The following is a 20,669-nucleotide window of genomic DNA, read 5'->3' as shown; positions in this document are numbered from 1 at the left end:
GTACTCTGTAAACATCCCATCCTGTGAGCCTCTAGGCTCACAAATCCAAACCATTTAAGTGTTCTCACCCCATTTCTCAAACTGATACTTAGCTTTCAATAAAAAAATGTTCACACCCTCCACGAACCTTGCCTTGACTATAAGCTACTGACTGAAGTTGGTGTTCAAATATTTAAATATACTTGATTAATAAAGCTTTCAGTGAGTTTGTTAGGCCAAGGTTTGTTTTACATTTTTTTTTGTATCGATATGGCAGTGTCATACCATGGAAAAGGCATGTGTGCAATTAGTTGTATTTTACTTCGAAAATTACTTATGAAAAAAGTTTTAGAACATTCACCAGTGTATTAAGGAAGTTTAATTGCATCACCAGGAAAAACATTGACTTCCCTATAGGCTAAGAATTTTGCAGATGAGACACATATTCCTTATTCTGTAGTTTGGGTCAATTAAGAAGAAAGGGCTGAAGATATTAACTCAATGGCACAGCAGGTTCTTAGTAAGTGTATAGACATGGGTTTGAGTCCCAGCTGTGGAATACAATGAATGAATGAACATATGAATGAGTGGAAGAATGGGTTAAGACAGAGTGATTTGAATGTGCACACACTTCCCTTAAACGACATGGGGAAAATATTCTAAGGAGAGAAGTTTATTCTGAAGAGAGGACACAAGGCTGAGAGCGCAGGTGCTTGTTAGAGTGCTTGCCTAGCATGTCCTGGGTTCCATCTCTAACGTGGAACGTGAGAAGACCCAAATCATGTCCATGAATCCTTCTCCTTACAGAAATACTTTTGCAATTTCGTGCAGTTTTATTTCAATGTTTCCTGTGCATACAATTTTAAATGCCACTCTAATTATAGTAAATACAATACCATATATTCTGTTTTTTTTTTTCTCATCCAGATCTGTAATGCAACAATTTCTTCTAATCAGTATGATGCTTAAAAAGTTATTTACAGTGTCTTTCTCTAAAAACTTTTACTCTTAGGAGTTGTTCCTCCTAAGTTTAGCTGACAAAGATACTCCTGAGGGTAGCTTTCAAGATTATCATCTGTTTGAATGACAACCTAACATCTCTGAGTGATAGTGTCTCACCTCTCAAAAGACTCTGCTCTTCATTTTCATTTTTATACACATAATGCTGATAGATCCTTAGTTCTTATCATTCGCCAACAGTTTCTACCCCTAAGAGACACAAGCTTCATTCATACATGGATCTAAGGTGGTTTAAAAATATTTTTTTTCCTAACACACGCTAGCACATCTCACTCATTAAGGTAATTAATGATATAATACAGGCCTATTACCAGTATTTCATTTGGAAAACTTGCCATGACATTTGTATGAAAACAAGTATATTTTTATATACATAGCATAAATTAACAAGAACTATAAATGTGTAAGCAGACTCAGGTCAACACAATATCCGTAAATCATTAACACAGTTGTAAAAACAGGAAATGCACAATAGAAATGGAAACAATAGAAGGTCCAATATTTGCTGAATCTGCCACCATTCTGCAATTTGCAACAGAAAGCCCTGTTAACAATAACTCCATCACCAGTGTGGCCGCTTGTCTTGACCTTCAAAATCTTCCAGAAATGACCATTTGAATCAAAACTGTGATTTTTCTAAAGCAGCCATTTTTCCAATCACTGATTCTTAGAGCAGGCATAATAAACTGCTCACGCCTCAAAATGTATTTCTCATTTTAACAGCACATAACCAGAAAAAGCCTCAGACAATCATGAAACATGTTGGGTTTTCAGCATCACGTTATCCTGTGGTGCTCTGCAATCAATTACTGTTATACCACCATCATTAATAATTTTCTTAATGAAAATGATTCTGTTGATCTCCGTTGTATTTTAATTATCAGAGTTAAGCATAATTACACTGCAGCTCTGAGCTGGCATGTGGACTCCTTTAGGGCGCAATTTTGTTTTAACACACTGATAATGTAATTTTACATTGTGTCAGTTTGTTTGGTTATTATCCAGTTGTACAATTCCACTGTATTCCAGATAACAGATAATAACCTTAGTACCTCCTATATCCTGAAGTCATTTAAAAAGCAATATTGGAATTCTAAGACTAGCTAACTTAATCGTCTTATGATTTTATAATTCCCACTGCTAAATATTTGGTTCAGGCACTCACTCTCTTTCAAGAATATAGTAAAATGAGATGACATTAATACATTTTTTATTAATTTACTGACTATTTAAATACATGTCTAAAGATGAATATTGTTTTCTTTTTAAATTAGCTTATTATTTGTATGATATAAGACCTTCTGGGTAAAGTACAGCATTAGCTTGAAGACTACTTTGAAAATTGGCTATCATAATGGACAAAGCTAATGTATCCAAGTTCTAGGAAACTCCAGGATCCTCTGTTTTATGGTGAATCACGGTCTCAACACTTAAATACATTTGTTTTTGAAGCTTGATCAATTTATTCAGGGTGCAGAAAGTTTCTCACCAAGCGAGATTGTATTAGCATTTCTGTCATTATTTTAACAGTGCCCTAGTATAGGGTCATGAACAGAGAAGACGAAGACAATCAATAAAGTCTTAATTTATTAATTGCATGACTAAACAAGTACAAAAGCACAAGTTAGAACTTTCAAGATGGGCACAGAATGAAACTAATGTGAAGCTTCTACACGAGTTCCAATTGTCGCTACCTTAGAAGTAACAAAGATGAACATCAGTTGTGCGGTCCCTGCTGGTTTTGTTCTAGAACACTGCCTCTTTCGAGACACACCAAAGAAAGAAAAATAACCTCACTGAAAAACAAGTATGCAGTTTCCAAAGGAGGAAAACAACCTGCTACTTTGGCCTAGTCAATGGTGGCTTCAAAAGCAACGCCAGTGGGATAAATTGTCACGGAATTAAGCTTGAGATGGAATACCAGCTTCATAGAGCAGGAGCTGTTTGTGTCATGGAGTTTTACGTCTCTGAACTTGTTTATTCCTTTGTAGAATAGAAGAGTGCTATTTATGCCATGCGTATATTGGAACAATAAACAGGATAATGTGTAGAAACAATGAGAATAGTGCATAGAGTAGATATAGATTAATGACCAATGACAGCTATTATTAGTATTTATATAATCAGTACTTTAATCATCAAATTAACATTTATGTAGGATTCACATTAAAAATAAAAGTATTGGGTGAACTAGATGGTTCAGGAGGTAAGGGTACTTGCCAAAAAACCCAAATACCCAAGTTCAATTGTTAGAACTGAAAAATAAGAGACTCAACCCCTGCAAGCTGTCCTCTGACCTCCACACATGTGCCATGGTATGCGTGTCTGCCACCGCATACAAACATAAATTTATAAGTAAGTACATAAATACATAGGTAAATGTCAAAAACAGAAAACTACCATGTGCCCCAATGGTACACAAAGCCGGTGGTTTCCTCAGGCAAGGCCTTAGGTCTCTGAGCCTGTGACACATTTTTAAAGCTAGAGAAGTAGACCTGTTGCTACTGCATGAAAACTATGGAAGTTTTCCTGCTTAAATAACAGGTGGCCATGTGTTCTTACAGATCATCACTTAAGGCCTGGTGTCTATTAATTCATATATTTTTGACCATAAGGACAGACTTATTTTGAATAGAGGGTAACCAGGAATATGACGGCTGTGATAACACACAGGCTTGTGTCTAGGTCCGTCTTCATAAAAATTCCACCCAGAATCTATTGGTCTTCTATATACAAAGCTAAGAAAACCAATTCTAGAGAGTATAAGCTATACTATAGTATACTTGCTATAATCAAGATAGATTATAGCAGGCAGAAGCATCTGGTCAAGGGCGCTTTCTCAATTGTAGGATTCTACAGAATATTTGGGGAGAAAAGTTCTACTTTAAGAAATGTATTTTATGAATTTTGCCCTCAATTCCATGTGGAGATTTTTTTTTTTACAATGATACCACGCTCTCACATATAAAGGGAAATGAGGGGTACTTGATAGCTGGCCATTCTTTTGATTGATGTTGCTGACTCAATACAGAGACCTTGTGAGTGGTTTATTTAGAAATAGCTTTGTAAAAATTTAACATTGAAACTGAACTGCTTGAAAATATCCATGTGGAAGAAACTACAAGTTTAGCTCTGAACACTTAGAATATCTAACCAATTTTTTTTTGTGTGTGTGTGTATGCATGAAAAAGAAGCCATGCTTCCCAGTCCAGAGACAGTAAAGCCTAGATGGGCAACACTCTATGTGGATTTTAGCACTGCTGCCCTGTGGACACTCTCTCCTCCAGCAGGGCTCCCTGTAACTCCAGGGTGAGGCCATTCACTATGTTGCTTCATGAGATAAGGATATTAGAATTATCTGGGGTCTGTTGGGAATAATGGCAACAATCAGATGGCCAACGACTCTAGCCTTTTACTGTCTGGAAGGATACAGGATAGTTGGTTCAGGAAAACCACATCAGATTAGGATGTTAATGTCAAGAACGGTCTTATTTTCTGTTTTGACTAAACAAAATGGTGCCAGCTTGTCAAATAGCTCTAAGTGACACAAATGTTACTTTCAAATACTTCTTTCATGGATACCTAGAAAATGTAAGCTTTATAGTTACATATAATTTTGTCCTTAGACCGTATTTAACATTATTTTAAGTAAGTTTGACTCATAAATAGTAACAGTATGAAGCCTCTTTTTATCCTGTAAAAAAAAATACTATAAAAATTCTCTCAGTTAAACCACTACTACAAAATGCTACACCTACAAAACTTATATCCTATTTGCTGATATGCCCTGAAATAGTTGGGTCCTATGGTAATGGTATTGACATAGAATTCATAGGTAGTGTGTGTAAGTATTTGGCTAGAGAATAAAAAAGGAACACACACAGTCACGTTATTGGGAACCTATATTTTTCCTTATTGAAAGCTCACAGGGGTTTGACACTGATGATCCACACATCCAGGTACCCGGAAGCTGCTCACAGGACAGCCTGTGCTATGACAGCAGCTCCAAGCTTGTATTTAGGGAACAATTTTCTCCTGACCCCACTGGCCCAGTTCAGACCAAGTCTCTCAGTCTCCCACTGTGACTGAGGTATGCTAGTGAGAGTCACAGTGAATCACTGGTTCTGTATCACTCAACACTTACGCTTGTCTTGTTTTCACTGGCATTACTATCCTGGCAGAACAAGTCTGGAGCTAGCCACCACCAGTGATCCTGTCTAATGATGCTACTTGCTGCTTACACAAGGAAGGAATGTCAGATGACGGAAGCAGAGTAAAGATAAAGTGTGAGCAACTGCATCAAACTGTGCCTAAAACCCAGGATAGCCCTGCAATCTCAGTTACACAAGCAGATTGCTCCCCCAATCCCCAACAAAAACACACAACACATCCACAATATACACATATGCACAGAGAGACAGAGACCATGAGGCTCTATTCTCCATGACCCAAATGATACCTAGCAGAAGCCAGGATACTCTGCTATCTCCACGCCCCCTAGGCAGTCCGAGTACTCAAAATTAGTTCAGTTTTCTGAAGCACTCAGGAGATCTGAGTAGTCTTCAATGGTTTCCCAGAGTTTGTTACTCGGGGAAGCACTATTATATAAAAGGTGATCATTGAGAGGAGAAATGAAAATACATTTTTCACGTGCTTGGGTATTTTACTGCAGTAATTGAACAAGCATTACTACCAACATGTATGGTGAATTTTCAAGATAGATTTATAGCAGGCGGCAAGCATTTGGTCAAGGGCGCTTTCTCAATTGCAGGATTCTACAGAATATTTGGGGAGACATGTTCTACTTTAAGAAATGTATTTTATGAATTTTAGGCATAAACGTCTGATTCAGTGATTGGCAGCTATTCATCATTTATCCAATCTATCAATCATTATTTCTTTCCTTTCTCCCTCCCTCACTCCTTCCCTTCCTTCCTCCTTTCCTTCTATTCTTTCTTTGTGTGTGTGTGTGTGTGTGTGTGTGTGTGTGTGTGTGTGTGTGTGTGCAGAGAACATGCCTGGCTAAGGGAAGAGAGTGAATAAAACATACTCCTTACTCTCCATAAATAGTTGATGGGATAGGGAAGAGAAGTAGATAAAGCCGTATGTTTCCTTTTCTTGAACACATGACAACTGATCATAAGAAAAACAATAATAGGCGATGGGAGAAGTGTATACACTTTGGTACAAGATAATTAAAGACAGGAGTTAAAAACTGTCCAAAAATAGTGGCTATCAATGTGTAAAGCTAATATATGATTAGATGTGATGCATGCTTTATGAGTTAATTGATTGAATATTAATAATCCTCTGGAAATTACCCAGAATGTAGTTATTGACAAAAGGCTTGAAGAAAAGACAACCATGACACAAAGTCAAAATTGTGTTTAATGTTCATCAAGTTGAAGCACTCAACTGAAATGACTACGGAATTACAATTTTAATTCAGAATTATCTTTCCTAAAACAATCCCATATATAAATACAGTAGGTTTGGATCAACTCAGAGGAAAGGTATTTTCACTGTTCTTTCCTACTCTATCCCCAGAGTGAAGTTCAGTTATTATTGGTCAACAGAAATCTAATGCTCACAATGAACTCTATACACCCAGAACTCTTTCCTGCTTGTATTCTGAATGTGGGGACTTACAAGCTGACTCACTATACTCTATGTTGATGGGTTATGCAGATACAGACAAGGGAATTCTCACTTCTCCTTTAGTTAAAAGATCTCAACAGAATATAGCAGATATTGCAGGTTAGAAAATTGGTGGGTCTGTGACCAGCAATTACAGAAGGGAAAGAAATATAATCAGATCCTGGTGTGCAGACTGTGTTTTTAGCTTTCAAATTCCCTCTTTCCGGTGTTTCAACTTTCAAAGGCTCAGGGTAGTTTGGAGGCAATCCTCTTATAAATGTACAAATTGTAATGATTATAGGAACAAGTTGTAATTGTTTCTAGCAAGTTTTTAGGAGTCTTTGATGTTATGATTAGTGTTTTATATGTTAATATATTGATAGGGGTGCTTATTTGCTTGCTCCCTTGTCTGCTTTCATGGTTTCGAGGTTCAATGAGCAAACACATCTTTGATCTCAGTAGGTCTATTTGGTTAAAAAAGAAAGCTGAAAGAAATGAAACATGAGAAGCAAAAGGTTTTGCAATATTCACAACGAAGGGAGACTGGGGACTTCACTGTGCGAATATTGAGCTGGAGCCTGTAACTTAAAGGTAGAGGAAACACGCAAGCCTACAACCCCCAGACCCCAGCCTCCAAACCCCAGCTCACATTCCTGTCAATGACAATTGTCTCATGATGTGTCAGTCACCAATCTGCAGACCCCTTTGTAGTTTCAAGAAGGTGGCAAGGCTGATGTCATCCTGCGCAAATCAAAGGCAACACTCTGCAGGCCATCATGCCCCCTCTTGCCCATTAGCCTCATGCCCTCCCTGCACAAAGCATCATGGGGCAGAATTTGGTCTTGGCAAAAGTATCATTTTCATCTCTCCTCTCATGCTGCATGATTTTTGGAACCTGACTGCAAGGTAGTGCCTCCTGAAGCATGCCTCTGGACACAAATTGCTAAATTTCAAAAGGAATACATTCTTTGGTCAATAATGTCGGAGAGGGGAATCTGAGATTTCATAAAACCCGGCAGCTATCCACAAAACTAAGAGTAAAGAGAAAGGACACCAGCCAAGCTGCTCACACACAGTGCTTAGCAAAGGGTCCCAGCATTAAGGAATTACTGCTGTGACTCTTTTTGTTTACGTTGTACAGAAGTAAAAATCAGAAAGCATCACTGGAAACACAGACTAGACAGTGTCACGAGTGGAAGGGGAAGCAAGAGGTTTCCATTGTACATGCTCCTCCATCCCTTTCCTCCGGAGAGGTGCTGCAGTCCTCAGATTCCGGTGCCACTAAAGAGACAGGGGAAGGGGTCACGAGGTTACCTTTGCTGTATACAATGCAGTTGTTTTTGCTGTCCTCCACTCCTTGCCAAGTCACATCCAGAAGCCACTTGGGACCAGCAGTCAGCACCATGGGGACCTGAGCCTTTGTCTTCTGCAGAATAATAACAAACAGATGCCATTTGCTCTTGTTGATTAAAAACTTGAATAATAACTGTACTAATCATTTCATTTTTACAAACAACTAAATCTCCCCAACCATAATCCAAGGCTTTATTGCCCTGCCTCCTGGTATCTTTTTAAGATGACAGAAGACCTAAGTTTTACTGCTTTCACTCATCTTGAATAGTGGAATTATTATCTAGGATTTTCCCCCCTAAATGATACTGGATCAGATCTCCAAGATTAGGCAGATCTCTTGTGGCTCTGAATTATAAAGGGAATGCAGATGACTTTCACTGCAAAGAGCAGAGTGTTTGGAAGTGAACTTTAGACACATTGTACTTCACTATCAACAGGATCTCATGATTTCTTAAAACAGACAGGAAAGAATTCAAAGAATCAGCATCCATTTCAAAGCTCTATCCTGAGCAACATTTATATTAGAGTCTGTGCTTATTTGGAATGAATAATGAAACCCATCCAACTGCCTTTGCTGAAGTGTGGATATGTGGTCTGACTATAACCAAAATAATAATGATGCTAATGACCCCCACACATTGTCTCCAGGAAACTGTAAAAGAGCAAACCTGAATAAATCAAATACAGAGAGACTGAATCATGAGTTACCCTTTGCCCCAAATAAACATACAGGCAGGGAGGCCAGTGCTACCATTTTAACAGAACATACCAAGGAGAGGTAAATCTAATTCTCATAAGATTCAACACTTTTGGGAGTTTGGCACCTAAATTATTTACCTTTAAACCTATTTGATAAATTTCCACAACTCGAGATAAACTGGGGGGGGGGATCAGGAAGTCTCAGTGAGACGGTGCTTCCCCGATGAGTCACAGTAAACTGGCATTCAGACTTATCATTCGACAGCCCATGTTCTGTGTATCAAATATCAGGGAAGCACAACACTGAGGACAATACCGGGGTCTCAAGGTAATTTCTGAACTGAATTTTCACCTAGATATGATTCTGCCAAAGAAATCTCTGTTCATCCTGGGACTTCCTCACATGTTCTGCGCTATCATGAATTTCCCAAATTGACATTCACAAGTATTCACTGGAGGATTTCCAGCATGTACGCTGGCAACTTCAGACCTCACAGGAGTCTGGGAAACCCATTTCACCCACCTCACAGCAGCAAGGATTGTGTACAACATACCAATTCATTGTAACGGCAAAGGCATGTTCCAAACTGTGCATAAGACAGAGGCTGACTCAATTCTTCAAGTAACAGTCGAATCAGGTAAGAGACTTACTACAGAACGGTATGCTAATAAGAATCCAACCATGAAGGAGCAATTTAAAAACAAGTCTGAAATGTTAGCTAGATCAGGAAGGAGTGTGTGAGGGCTTGGGTAGCTTAGAAAGGCTGCCCACCCCTACTCCGGTGGGCCTGACCTCCCTTTAAACCCATACCATGTGCAGCTGGTCTCCTCATGGCACTAATAGCTCTTCTAATAATTCCCTTTCCCCCAAAGGACAACCTGCCTCAGTGTCCTTCTTGAACACCAAACCTGAGGCCTTTCCATTATGTAGAGTCTCCAGGAAATCTTAGTGGAAGGGAAATAAGTCGGTCGGCCTGTACCCTCATCTTCCAACCATGTCACAAACACAGAACGAAATGACATGAATTGGTACTGCTCATAGTACTAGAAATCTGAGTCTTTTGTGATTAGAGACCCAGACGAAGACGTTAGATGCTTAACAAAATGTGGAAAAGATCGTGGCATGTAGTCCATAAACCTGAAAATTCTTTGGGAGTCATTCAAAAAGCAAGGGGGAACTATCTATCCTCTGGGTTCTCAGGGGATACCAGAGAGGCAACTTCCAGGTAAAATGTGGAGTTACTGAGATTGTGTGGACAAACGTTAAAAATGTAAGAAAACTGTGTGCATGACATCAAGTCCTGGAACTCTGTGGTTTACATTCTTAAGAAATTCTTCACAACTTTCCTGAGTATGTGCAAATCACCAAAAGAAAGGGCTAGCTTTAGTCATCACAACTGTCACTGATGAGCTTCTTACTTATAAATAGAAAAGTTAAAGGGAGAGATTTGGGAGAAAGGACTTGGGATAGCTGCAAGGATGTTACAGAACAGGCAATGCCTTTTGTGATGACCTTTTTAAGGAGACATGGCCAATAGAAACAGTTTCCTAGATGGAACATGAAGAGTAATTCGATCTATGCTACTTACTTAGCCAGTGTGTTAGACACTTGCTCTGTCTTACTTAACAGACAAGGAAATTAAACCTCAACGATCAAGTAGTTTCATGAAAGTCACATACCTAGTAGAAGGCATTGGCGATGTCTCTGTTTTTTTTTTCTCCCCCAAGATGCTCACACTAAGTGATAGCAAGCAGCTTGAGTTTTCTGGGACTGAAGGGTTTTGAGGAACAAGGACGGTAGGCTCTTCCTGGCTGCTACTGCTACTGCAACAATATCCATAGTTTATATCTACTTAGTACCTGCTGCATGTGGACTCTTGAGTACTTTATCTGAATGATTTTTTTTTAACTACTCCAATATCAGATGATTATACACTGCTCCTCCTCTCTTGTTCATCCTTAAACAAGCTAAGACTAAGGAGGAGATGACTTTATGACTCAAACAAGAACAGTTGATGAATATCATTTCTGAATAATAAGCTAACCACTGTATGTCTTAAGACTTTGGTAAACATATATCACACTTATATCAGCACAGGCAGAAATTGGCTTAAAAAACTGAGTTGAAAGGGAAACAACTTCTTCTACTATTTAGGTCGAAGAGAAGGTAAATTGTCCTAAATTATGCAGATAATCTCACTCAAAACATAGGAGTCCCTAAAAGTAGAAAAGAAAGTAAAAAGTGTGAAATTAAGACAGTCTCAGATGTCAGGCCTGGTGGTTCATACTTTCAATCTCAGCACTCATAAGGCTGAGGCAGGGGGATTGCTGTGAGTCTCCAGACACCTTGGACAACATAGTGTGTTCCAGGCTGGCCTGGGCTATAGAGTGTGACCCTGTAACAAGAAAACAAACAAACAGATTTCACATGCAAATTATTCACCTGCTTCTAAAGATGGGGAAGTGATGTAGGCCACAAGCAAAAAAAAAATAAGGTAGCTCAGTCGTCAGTTTCTAGGGCGGAAGATCCAGAAGCTGTTATTTCACAAGCCTAAAACACTACAGCTGCAGAATATGCAGCCACCCGGAAATGGACTCTTTCTTAGAACCTCCGAGAACAAGCACAGCTGCTGGACACCTCGAGACTCACGTTGGGTTTCTGATTTGCAGAATTGTAAAATGATGATTTGAGGTTTGAAGTCTCTGTTGGTGGTGGTTTCTTTAAACAAGGAAAAAAAAACCATTCAGATTTGCTGAACTGTGTTTCTAAAAAAATGTCAAAATTCCCTTGTACAATGCATTCAAAGTAATAAAGCACATTGTCCTTCATTGGGACAGCACCACATGATGTTCCTGTTTCAAAGTGATTCTAAATATCCAGTGTTGCGTGCATCGTCCTTGCTTCTAGACTTAGGTCTATACAGACATGTCTGGCATCATCTTCGATTTGCAGTTACAATGCCTTTAAAGACAAGGTGAGGAGGGAAGATGATGTATTTGGGAATCTTCACCCATGTTGCTGAGTATTCTAAATTTCAGAATGTATGTCTCCAATATGAACATTCTTTTATTGTTGTTGTTTGTGTTTTGTTTTGATTTGAGACAGGGTTTCTCTGTGCAGCCTTGGCTGTCCTTTGTGTAGACCAGGCTGGCCTTGAACTCACAGATATCTGACTGCCTCTGTCTCCTGAGTGCTGAGATTAAAGGCATGCACGACCACTGCCTGGATCAAGATGTACATTCTATCCCAATTTTTTTTATATAAAAATTAGCCCAATGCTCAATTAGAGACATGTCAATCATTTAGTAAATATCTGAATGAATAAAAGAAGTGAGATGCCAAATGTATTTCCTGAATCCCCACTTGTTGAGGGTTGGTAGTGTTTGCAGTGGTTGGCATAGAGGTCTGGACAGAACTTTCTTGTTATCCCATCTGAGCATTGCAATAGTCAATGCTATTATTCAATAATATTATTATTTAAAAATATTATTCCATAATTTCCATCTTTATATGTTGAAAGAGTCTTCTGAAAGTTAGAGCACTATGTGACTTTACTTGACCACTAAAAGTGAATAAAATGTGTATGTGGTAGCACAAATCTGTGGAACTTCAGTATTTGTCTGCAAGATGGAGGATAGTCTAGTTTACAACATGAGATCTTGTCTCAAAAAACAAAACAAAAACCAACCAAACAAACAAACAAAAAGAAATCAATGAAGAGGAGAGTAAGGAGAGAAGGAGAAGGAAGAAAAGAGGAGGAGGAGGAGAGGAGGAATACTGATGCTATTTTCATATAGAACAGAGCATGTAAGAACAATGGCATTTACCACCATGCTTTGCTTTTGCCCAAGTTTTCAAGTAGGGACATATGAGAGGAACCCTTGAAAACTCTGATGGTCATGTAGTATGAGAAAGAAAAGTAATTTTCAACGGATTGTGATGTTTTTAATCTTAGTGAAGCTTAGTTCATCCTAATTTAATTTCCTTTATTTTAGTTTCCATGTTGAAATACCCATGGAGATACAGATTTGTTAAAGTTTATGCTTTATCTGTAGCTCTTTCAGCAATAATTCAAGGCACACAAAAGGAGCCTTCAATTTCAGTTAAACTGAATTGCAAAAAAAAAAAAAACCTGTACACTTTTTAAGACTCCATATTGTAGTTTTAAAAAAATCTGCACTTCTAGACACAGTTTGAACCCAGAGTTTCACATTTAGACAGCTCACAACTAGACAAACTTGACAAGGACAAAATGGGTCATAAGTGTCACTTCTTAGGAATAATTAGAATCATCTAATGTGGATAAAAGAGGTCAGACTGGCATCCACTGCACACTAACCTTTGGAGTTACTGGACCGACAAAGGAGGTAGCCTTCAATAAATGTTTATAGTCGAGCCAAAAGGTTAATGGAGATAAAAGTAGACAGCCCAAAGGTAAAGAATAGAGGAGATTTCTAACCCAAGAAGTTGATGACATAATGCTGTCTTAGGGATTCCAAATTTTGTTAGAAAATTTTTTGAGTATTTCAAAAGTAAGAGCTAGGAAGAGCTGGAAGTCACAGGAAGAGCTTGTGTATAAGAGCCAAACCCCTGAGAAAGTACTACAACTGTTGCTTGGTGGAATGAGTTTGGGAAACCTGAAAACACAATTATATAAAGGTATCTTATACCTTTGCCATTAGATGAAGGTTGATGGTGATGAAAATTATCTTGGTGCTGTTTTCATAGCTCTTTAGTAAGTAACAACCTGTGAATCCTGTTTGACAATATTCTACTATCTTAATAATTGACATCTTTTACTATTCTTTAAATGTAAATAATGCATTTGATATTAAGCATAGAAAATTTTCAGAATTTCTGCAGATATTAAATTTATATTAGAATCAGAAACACTCAGGACTACATACACACACAGAGAGAGAGAGAGAGAGAGAGAGAGAGAGAGAGAGAGAGAGAGAGAGAGAGAGAGAGGAGAGAGAGATTTTGTATATTGTATTTGGCATGAAGAAATTGAATGCCACCCCCACCACCAAAATCTCAACTCAGTTGTTCTCATATCTAATTAAAAAAAAGATACCTTGTGTGATTTCTTCTTTTACTACCTCACAAGTTTTTTTTTTATAGTAAAAATTTTAGTTAATACAGTCAAGTAATTTTCCACATTGGAATTTTACTGCATTCAATCTTACAGTAATGGGAACATTTAAGTACTCTCTTTTTATTGGATGACCTTTGTAGTGACAATGAATTTGATTTTAAGAAGCACCAATCTGTTCAATGGGAGCAAACCACTCTCATTGTGGTTTTATAAAGGATTTTTATAAAATCCTTTATAAAAAGTTCTAATTCAGACTTTACAGAACTATATCTTCAGTAATTTTAGACATGTCACATGGCCTCCAAAGTTATCAGTTTAACTTTTCCTATCAACAAAACAGTACCTTTAAGTAAATAAACACAATTTCGAATTTTAAAGGCAACATTTATGAATGTCTGTACTTGATGCTATTGAAGGAAGACTTGAGTGGCAAGCATGTGGGTTTGTGTGTGTGTTGGGGCATGTACCTGTGGTTGGGAGAAGCTCCAATTTCCAAGCTCATACCAAGGTGAATTATATTACCTACATTCGTTATTTGGCACACAACAAAGCTCAACTTCACAAAAATATATCAAACTTGTATTGCCTGAAAAAATTTGTTGTGCTCTATGTATTTTTCAAACTTAAGCAAAAAGATAATCTGAAATTAGATGATACAATTATTGGGCAAACGAGAAAGTTGTTAGTGATCTTCTGTTAAAGCCACTGCAGTATTCTGGTAGGCAAGCATAGAAGAAGCATGGGTGGGAATTTCATGAGGGTATCATTATAATCCTATTTTTCTCGAGTGTGACTTTATAAAATATAGTCGTGGATACCAGGAGAGTAGAATTCCAGAGGATTTTCTGCTAAAAAGCATCTTCAAATTGACTGTGGTATGTGGGATGACAACCATGATAAGAGACCTTGAAAATATCAGTGTAGAATAAAATGATAGAATTCCTAAAGACTATAGCCATACTCTGCATGTCAGACAGATTTATCTCTAAGAACCAACAATTTAAATAATTGTTATCACTTGGGGTATATTTTCTTTTCTTTATCTTAACCCAAGTCACTGCTTAAATATAGAAATTTCAGTACAAACAAAAATAACGATCTTGTTCAAAGCAAAACTCAAATAATTCTATGCATGCTAGTTATTTAATGCAAACCACTTCCAAATAAGACTAACCACTAAGCAATAAATAGAAAAACAATGTGAGCTGAAGCTATCAGCTCTAAAGATAGAAATATTTCACTTTTTAAGTGGGAAAAATAACTAAATTAATAACACCTAAACTACGCAGATATTCATTCTACTTTCATTTTCACAGAGAATGAACTAATTTTTCTTTCTTTTTGCCAACTGCTGTCCTACAGTCTCATCTGTTCCTCACATACATTTGGCTCCAAGCGGCAGTGCCTCCCTCCAAGCTGGCAACGATTAGCTTCACCCTTTTTATTTTATGTGGCTCTGAGAGTCACAGCGTGGTTAAGGAGTGTTGTTTTGCTCCTGGCAGTTTCTGGGCTTGCACCTAATGCAACGTGCAAAAGAATGTCAGCGCTGAAATCCTGAGAAGGAAAAAGAAAGAAAGAAAGAAAAAAAAACCAAAACAAAAAACCCCAAACAAGAAATTGCTCTCCAGTAGCCTTCCTTTTAGAAGACTGTCACACAAAACTGTGGCAGGGGTCAGGAACACATGAGCCATGGTACCAGCTATGTGACCTGGAGCCGGCTACTTAACCTCTGGAGGTCTCAGCTTCTTTCTGTGTAAAATGATCGCATATGTCCTTACAGCTTGTTAATACTGTCATTATGAGACATTTGCTATAGCATTTCCTTCTGAGCCAGACTCATATTCTGAGTGTGCTCCAGAAGACGCATACAGAAACCCAAATCCACACTTTCTAGTTACCGAAGAAAACGCTATTCATGCTGGTGAATAAGTAAACAGACAAACAAAAAAAAATGAAATCTATCTTTATCAAATGTTATATGTTTTTAAGCTACTCAGAGAAAGTGATATGGTCAAAATAAAGGTGTTACTTTGAAGAATAGAAAGTATATGGATTAGATGTACATTCACGCTAAACTATTACTGGCCTATTACTGGTGCCGATTCTGTTCAGTCGTCTTTCTTTGAGATTCATCCAAAGACATTGTGTACTAGAGAGTATACGTGTCATGCTCAAAGCTACTCTTGGCTGTTGAAAGGTATATATCCCTCAGGAATTAATCTACCACAGCATGCAATGCATTTGCTGGCTTCATTATTATTTTATTATTATTATTGTCACCTTAGCCAATCTTACTTGCCATTTGAAGAGAGATAATATTTTTTATGGTTTTCTGAGATAGGGCTTCTCTGTGTAATAGCCCTCCTGGCTGTCCTGGAACCTGTTCTGTAGACCAGGCTGGCCTCAAACTCACGGAGATTCACTTGCCTCTGCCTTCCGACTGCTGGGATTAAAGGGTGGCCTTGTGATTGGAACTATACATGGAAGTCTAGTGAGTACACCAGTGTGCAGACAACTGATAATGGTGGTGTCCCTTTCTAATCACCCTCATTAATTAGCCCTTGCACAGCAGTAAGGGGTAAAGTCACATAAAGCCTTCGCCCCATCCTTGAGTGACTGGTGAGAGGATCTGTTTTCCAAAGGTCCAGGCAGAGCAATTGCCACTGCTCTGGGTTCTTGATTCCACTGGTTGAATCTCAGGATGGGATTTTGCTTCCTTCCTCCCTAGCTTATGACTTTCCCAATCACTTGGTTTCCTCTTCTCCAGTGTTCCATGAGTCTTGGATGGGGTAATGCAATTGATTTATTTAGGTCTAAGCCCTCACCTGTAACATTCTTAGCATTTGGGGCAGTCGTCAGGGAGAAAAGGGTCTTAATAGAATAATAGTAAAGCTGCAATAGTAAAGCTGCAATAAGCAAATGTATTTTTCTCTTAATTACTAACATTCCTGCTGTCTCTCTTTATATCTATTATCTTAAACTAACATGAGCTCATTTGCATTTAGAACTTAAAAATTCCTGTTGTCATAGAACCTACATACAGTCACTGATGGAAGCAGATGCAGTGGTCCACAACCAAGCACTGGACTGAGCTCCTAGACTTCAGTTGAAGAGAGGGAGGAGCGACCACAGGAGCAAGTGAGGCCGAGATCATGATGGGGAAAACCACAGAGACAGCTGACCCAAGCTGGTGGGAGATCATGGACTCTGGCCTGTCAGTTGGAGAACATGCATGGACTGACCTAGGCCCTCTGAATGGGGGTGGCAGTTATGTGGCTAGATCCTTTTGGGGAGGCCCTGGCAGTGGGATCAGGACTTATCTCAGGTGTATGGATTTTTTTTTTGGGGGGGGGGTAAGAAATTCCCTAGGGTGGGATACCTTGCTCAGCCTTGACACAAGAGGGAGGTGCTTGCCTCAACTTTGTATGCCAGACTTGGTTGACTCCCCAAGGGAGGTCTGACCCTCTCTGAGGAGTGGATGGGGGGATGGGATGGAGGATGAAGGGGCAGGAGAAGGTGAGGGAGGAAGAACCAGGATTGGTATGGTATGTAAAATAAAAAAAAACTTTTTAAAAAAATAAATTAAAAAAACTAAAACAAAACAAAACAAAATTCTGATGTTAGTAATTAAGTTAATGAAAAAGTCTATGATAAAATAAGCATGGAAATGAGAAAGGTGAGTCCCTTCCATGTTAAAAATATGGCAATATTACAGTTAGTGCTCGGTATTATGTTGATAACAGTATATTTTGGACAGGTATAGTTCCCCCTGCAAAAACTATTGTCAAGTTATTTAAATTCAGGTACAGAAAGTGCTTGGCAGAAATATGAAAGTGTTAGAGCAACTGAGCAAAGTTTATGTTAATCCTATGACAATTTGTTTACAAGAATGTTACAAAGGACTTCAAGTATCTAAAAGGCTTTGCGATGAGAATGGTTCTGGAGATCTTTCCCTAATCAGCACACACAGAAAGACCGTTGTCAAGCTGTTCTTTATGGAACACCACTGAGGCGGGGTCCCCATGCTTTCCCTCTTGAAGACAGGAGGAGCGGGTCACTAAGCAAGTATTAGAGCTCCATGCTTCTAACACTCAGACACTCTCCGGCATGTTTGTCCATGCCTGCGGAGCTGAAAAGCATGCTCTGAGGTCGAATGAGCTCTACCCTTGTTAATACTGCATCTGGATACATTTTTGTAATGTGATATTTTTGTTGTTACTAATTTTCAGTGGCAATTTTTAAAATGAAAAACAAAGAATAAACATGAATTTAAGAAAGCATTTATTAGTAAGACGTTTTGTATAAGATTCTCAGTCATATGAGACAATTAATCTTTACTAAGTCTATTTCAACTCCCTATCCTATATTTTAACTCCTCCCTCCTCCCTCCCTCCCTCATTCCCTCCTTCCTTTGCTCGTCCTTCCCCTCCCCTCCCCTCTTCCTATTGACCTTCTTTCCCCCTTCCTTCCTTGGGTATTCTCTCTCTCTCTCTCTCTCTCTCTCTCTCTCTCTCTCTCTCTCTCTCTCTCTCTCTCTCTCTCTCTCTCCTTCTCTCTCTTTTCTTTTTGAGACAAGGTCTTACTACTATGTAGCCTAGCCAGGACTTGAACTTGGAGATGTTTTGGCCTCAGCCTCTTAAGTGCTCAGATTAGCCATATGCTCCACCATACCTGTCTTTAACCTATCACGTTCTCTTGAAAGGTAACACTTGTGAACAGAAGCATCAATGTATATTCTGGATAGTGAGTTTAAATCAGGTTAAAGTGACAAACTAAGGTATCTATTAAAGTTTAATGTTTGGGTACAAATATCAGTGTTTTCTGGGTGTCAGAGATATGTGAATTATCTTAAAGTTTGGAAGAAATTTGTTTGTGTTGTCTAAATGTGGGTTTTGCAATGTCAATAATAGAGCATCATGTATAAATTCATTTCAGTTAGTAATAGCCAAATGCATCTACTTTTGTCCTTATCTCAATTGTTTCTGTTTTGAGACGATTACTGTTCAGTTATTTAAATAATCATTTTGGGCTTTAATGGAAATTATTTATAATAATCATGTGCAGATATTTACTAATATGCTCTACACAGTAAACTTCAAGATTTGAGACAGATGACTTACATTTCCCCTAGATGCTCACAATATATTAACAATAATACTTAAGTGGCACTCACACAGATTACTTAAATCAATATTAATAATCAAGATAATTATATTTAAGCCTGTGATTGATACACTTGGAAACTGCAATACATATTTCATGATCCATGACCAAATGACAGTGTACCCACAGATGAAAAATGATTGCTAGTCTATGGTAGGGATAGAGTGGTGCTTAATGACAGTTATGGGGCTATCTTTATAGTTTGGCTACAAACATTCAAATTTCTTGTGTGTAGTAATGAACTACCATAAAACATGGCTCATATTTTTATAGTTATATATCAAATTTAATCATAATGATATTTCAAGATGCATATTTGGCGTTCACTATGCATTTCCATATCTATTAAATACCCGCATATTGCTTCTCAGCCTTTTGCTAAGATCAAGTATATCAATTTATGCCTCTTTATTCTGCTGGAGGCTTTTCCCCTAGATGAGTCTAGACCCTGCCAAGACAGCAATCGATATCAGCTACGCCAAAAGCCAGATGAATATGTATATTTTAAGTATATGTTCATTAGTTAATTTAATACACTTTACTAATTAATGATTAAAAGCTGACTTAAAAACTTGCAAGTGGGAGGCAAATGATTGAGTGGACACCATATGCACATCGCTTCAGGAAGCCTGTGACTTTGTAGAAATTACCAAGACTAATTAAATTGATGCATTGATTATTTTATGGGTCTGGAGAGATGGCTCAACAGTTAAGCGCACTCACAGCGCCTGCAGAGGATCCAGGTTCAGTTCCTGGCATCCACACAGGCTGGCTCACAACTGTCTGTAATGGCAGTTCCGTAGGATCTGATGCCCTCTTCTGGTCTCCACAGGTACCAGGCATGCAAGCCATGCCCATAAATACATGGAGGCAATCGCACATACTCATAAAATCAAAATGTAAATTACAAAAGTATTGATGCACAGGGTTATTTTAAAAAAACAAATGGCTTCATACATGTAGTTTATACTAACAATGTCGGGTATGTTAATTCCTGTAAATATTCAGCTTATGCTTCTACTTGTCCTTAAAGAAATGTGTTTTCTCAGATGTTTAGAATTCCAAGTAAAATAATAATTCTAGATGACTCAAAAATTACATATTTCCCCAATATATGATTTAGTCTCTTACATTTAATAAGGAGCAGCTATGTGTTAAAATTGTAGGTGCTACATTGTATCCAAACTGATTTTTTTCCCAATTCCATTAAAATACCTTTCTACCAGTTTTATAAAGATTAATACTCAGTCTAAAAAGCTAAATAACTTAGCCACATACTCATTGCTAGAAACTTCTTTAACCACGAACTGTCTTCAATCTTTCTCTTATTAATCTATAGAAAGTTGAATTCTCTCCACGATACGAGGGCACTGAAGATCTTCTTAGGAAGTGTGCTTAATATCAGTTCTTCCTGCCCACGGACGCAAGCTTAAATGATCTTCCACGAGCCAGTGGTTAGCAGTTTCTGTTTTACATTATGCATGATGTCTTGCTGCACTTTGTAGAAGCTAATTGCATGGCGCCTCATTAATAATCTTCAGGGTTTCTTGAGCTGTGAAATTTATAGCTTTTGTGGTGAATTATTTCTCACATTTGCACAGTTTGAGGTCTTGTAAGTCTAGTTGAGATGCTAAATATCAGTACTAGGCATCAAGTAAGAGGACCAGACCAAATGTGGTCTATTTAATGTTATAAAATATTGGAAAATGGAAAATACCT

The 20,669-nt window shown here is 38.1% G+C and overlaps 1 protein-coding gene across 2 annotated transcripts in view; it reads right to left on the bottom strand.

The window, feature by feature from the left end:
• Zfpm2 (zinc finger protein, FOG family member 2) overlaps positions 1-20,669 on the bottom strand; it is a 440,040-nt gene that overhangs the window by 140,540 nt on the left and 278,831 nt on the right. For both annotated transcript variants that reach the window (XM_028879292.2, XM_028879294.2), the window contains one exon: positions 7,951-8,062. In XM_028879292.2, coding sequence (XP_028735125.1) covers positions 7,951-8,062 — 112 coding nt within the window. The remainder of the gene's footprint in view (positions 1-7,950; positions 8,063-20,669) is intronic.

This window comes from Peromyscus leucopus, chromosome 20 (genome assembly GCF_004664715.2).
Source record: "Peromyscus leucopus breed LL Stock chromosome 20, UCI_PerLeu_2.1, whole genome shotgun sequence".
Taxonomy (NCBI): domain Eukaryota; kingdom Metazoa; phylum Chordata; class Mammalia; order Rodentia; family Cricetidae; genus Peromyscus; species Peromyscus leucopus.
The sequence above is the reverse complement of the archived record's forward strand: the minus strand, read 5'-3'. Positions and strand labels throughout refer to the sequence as shown.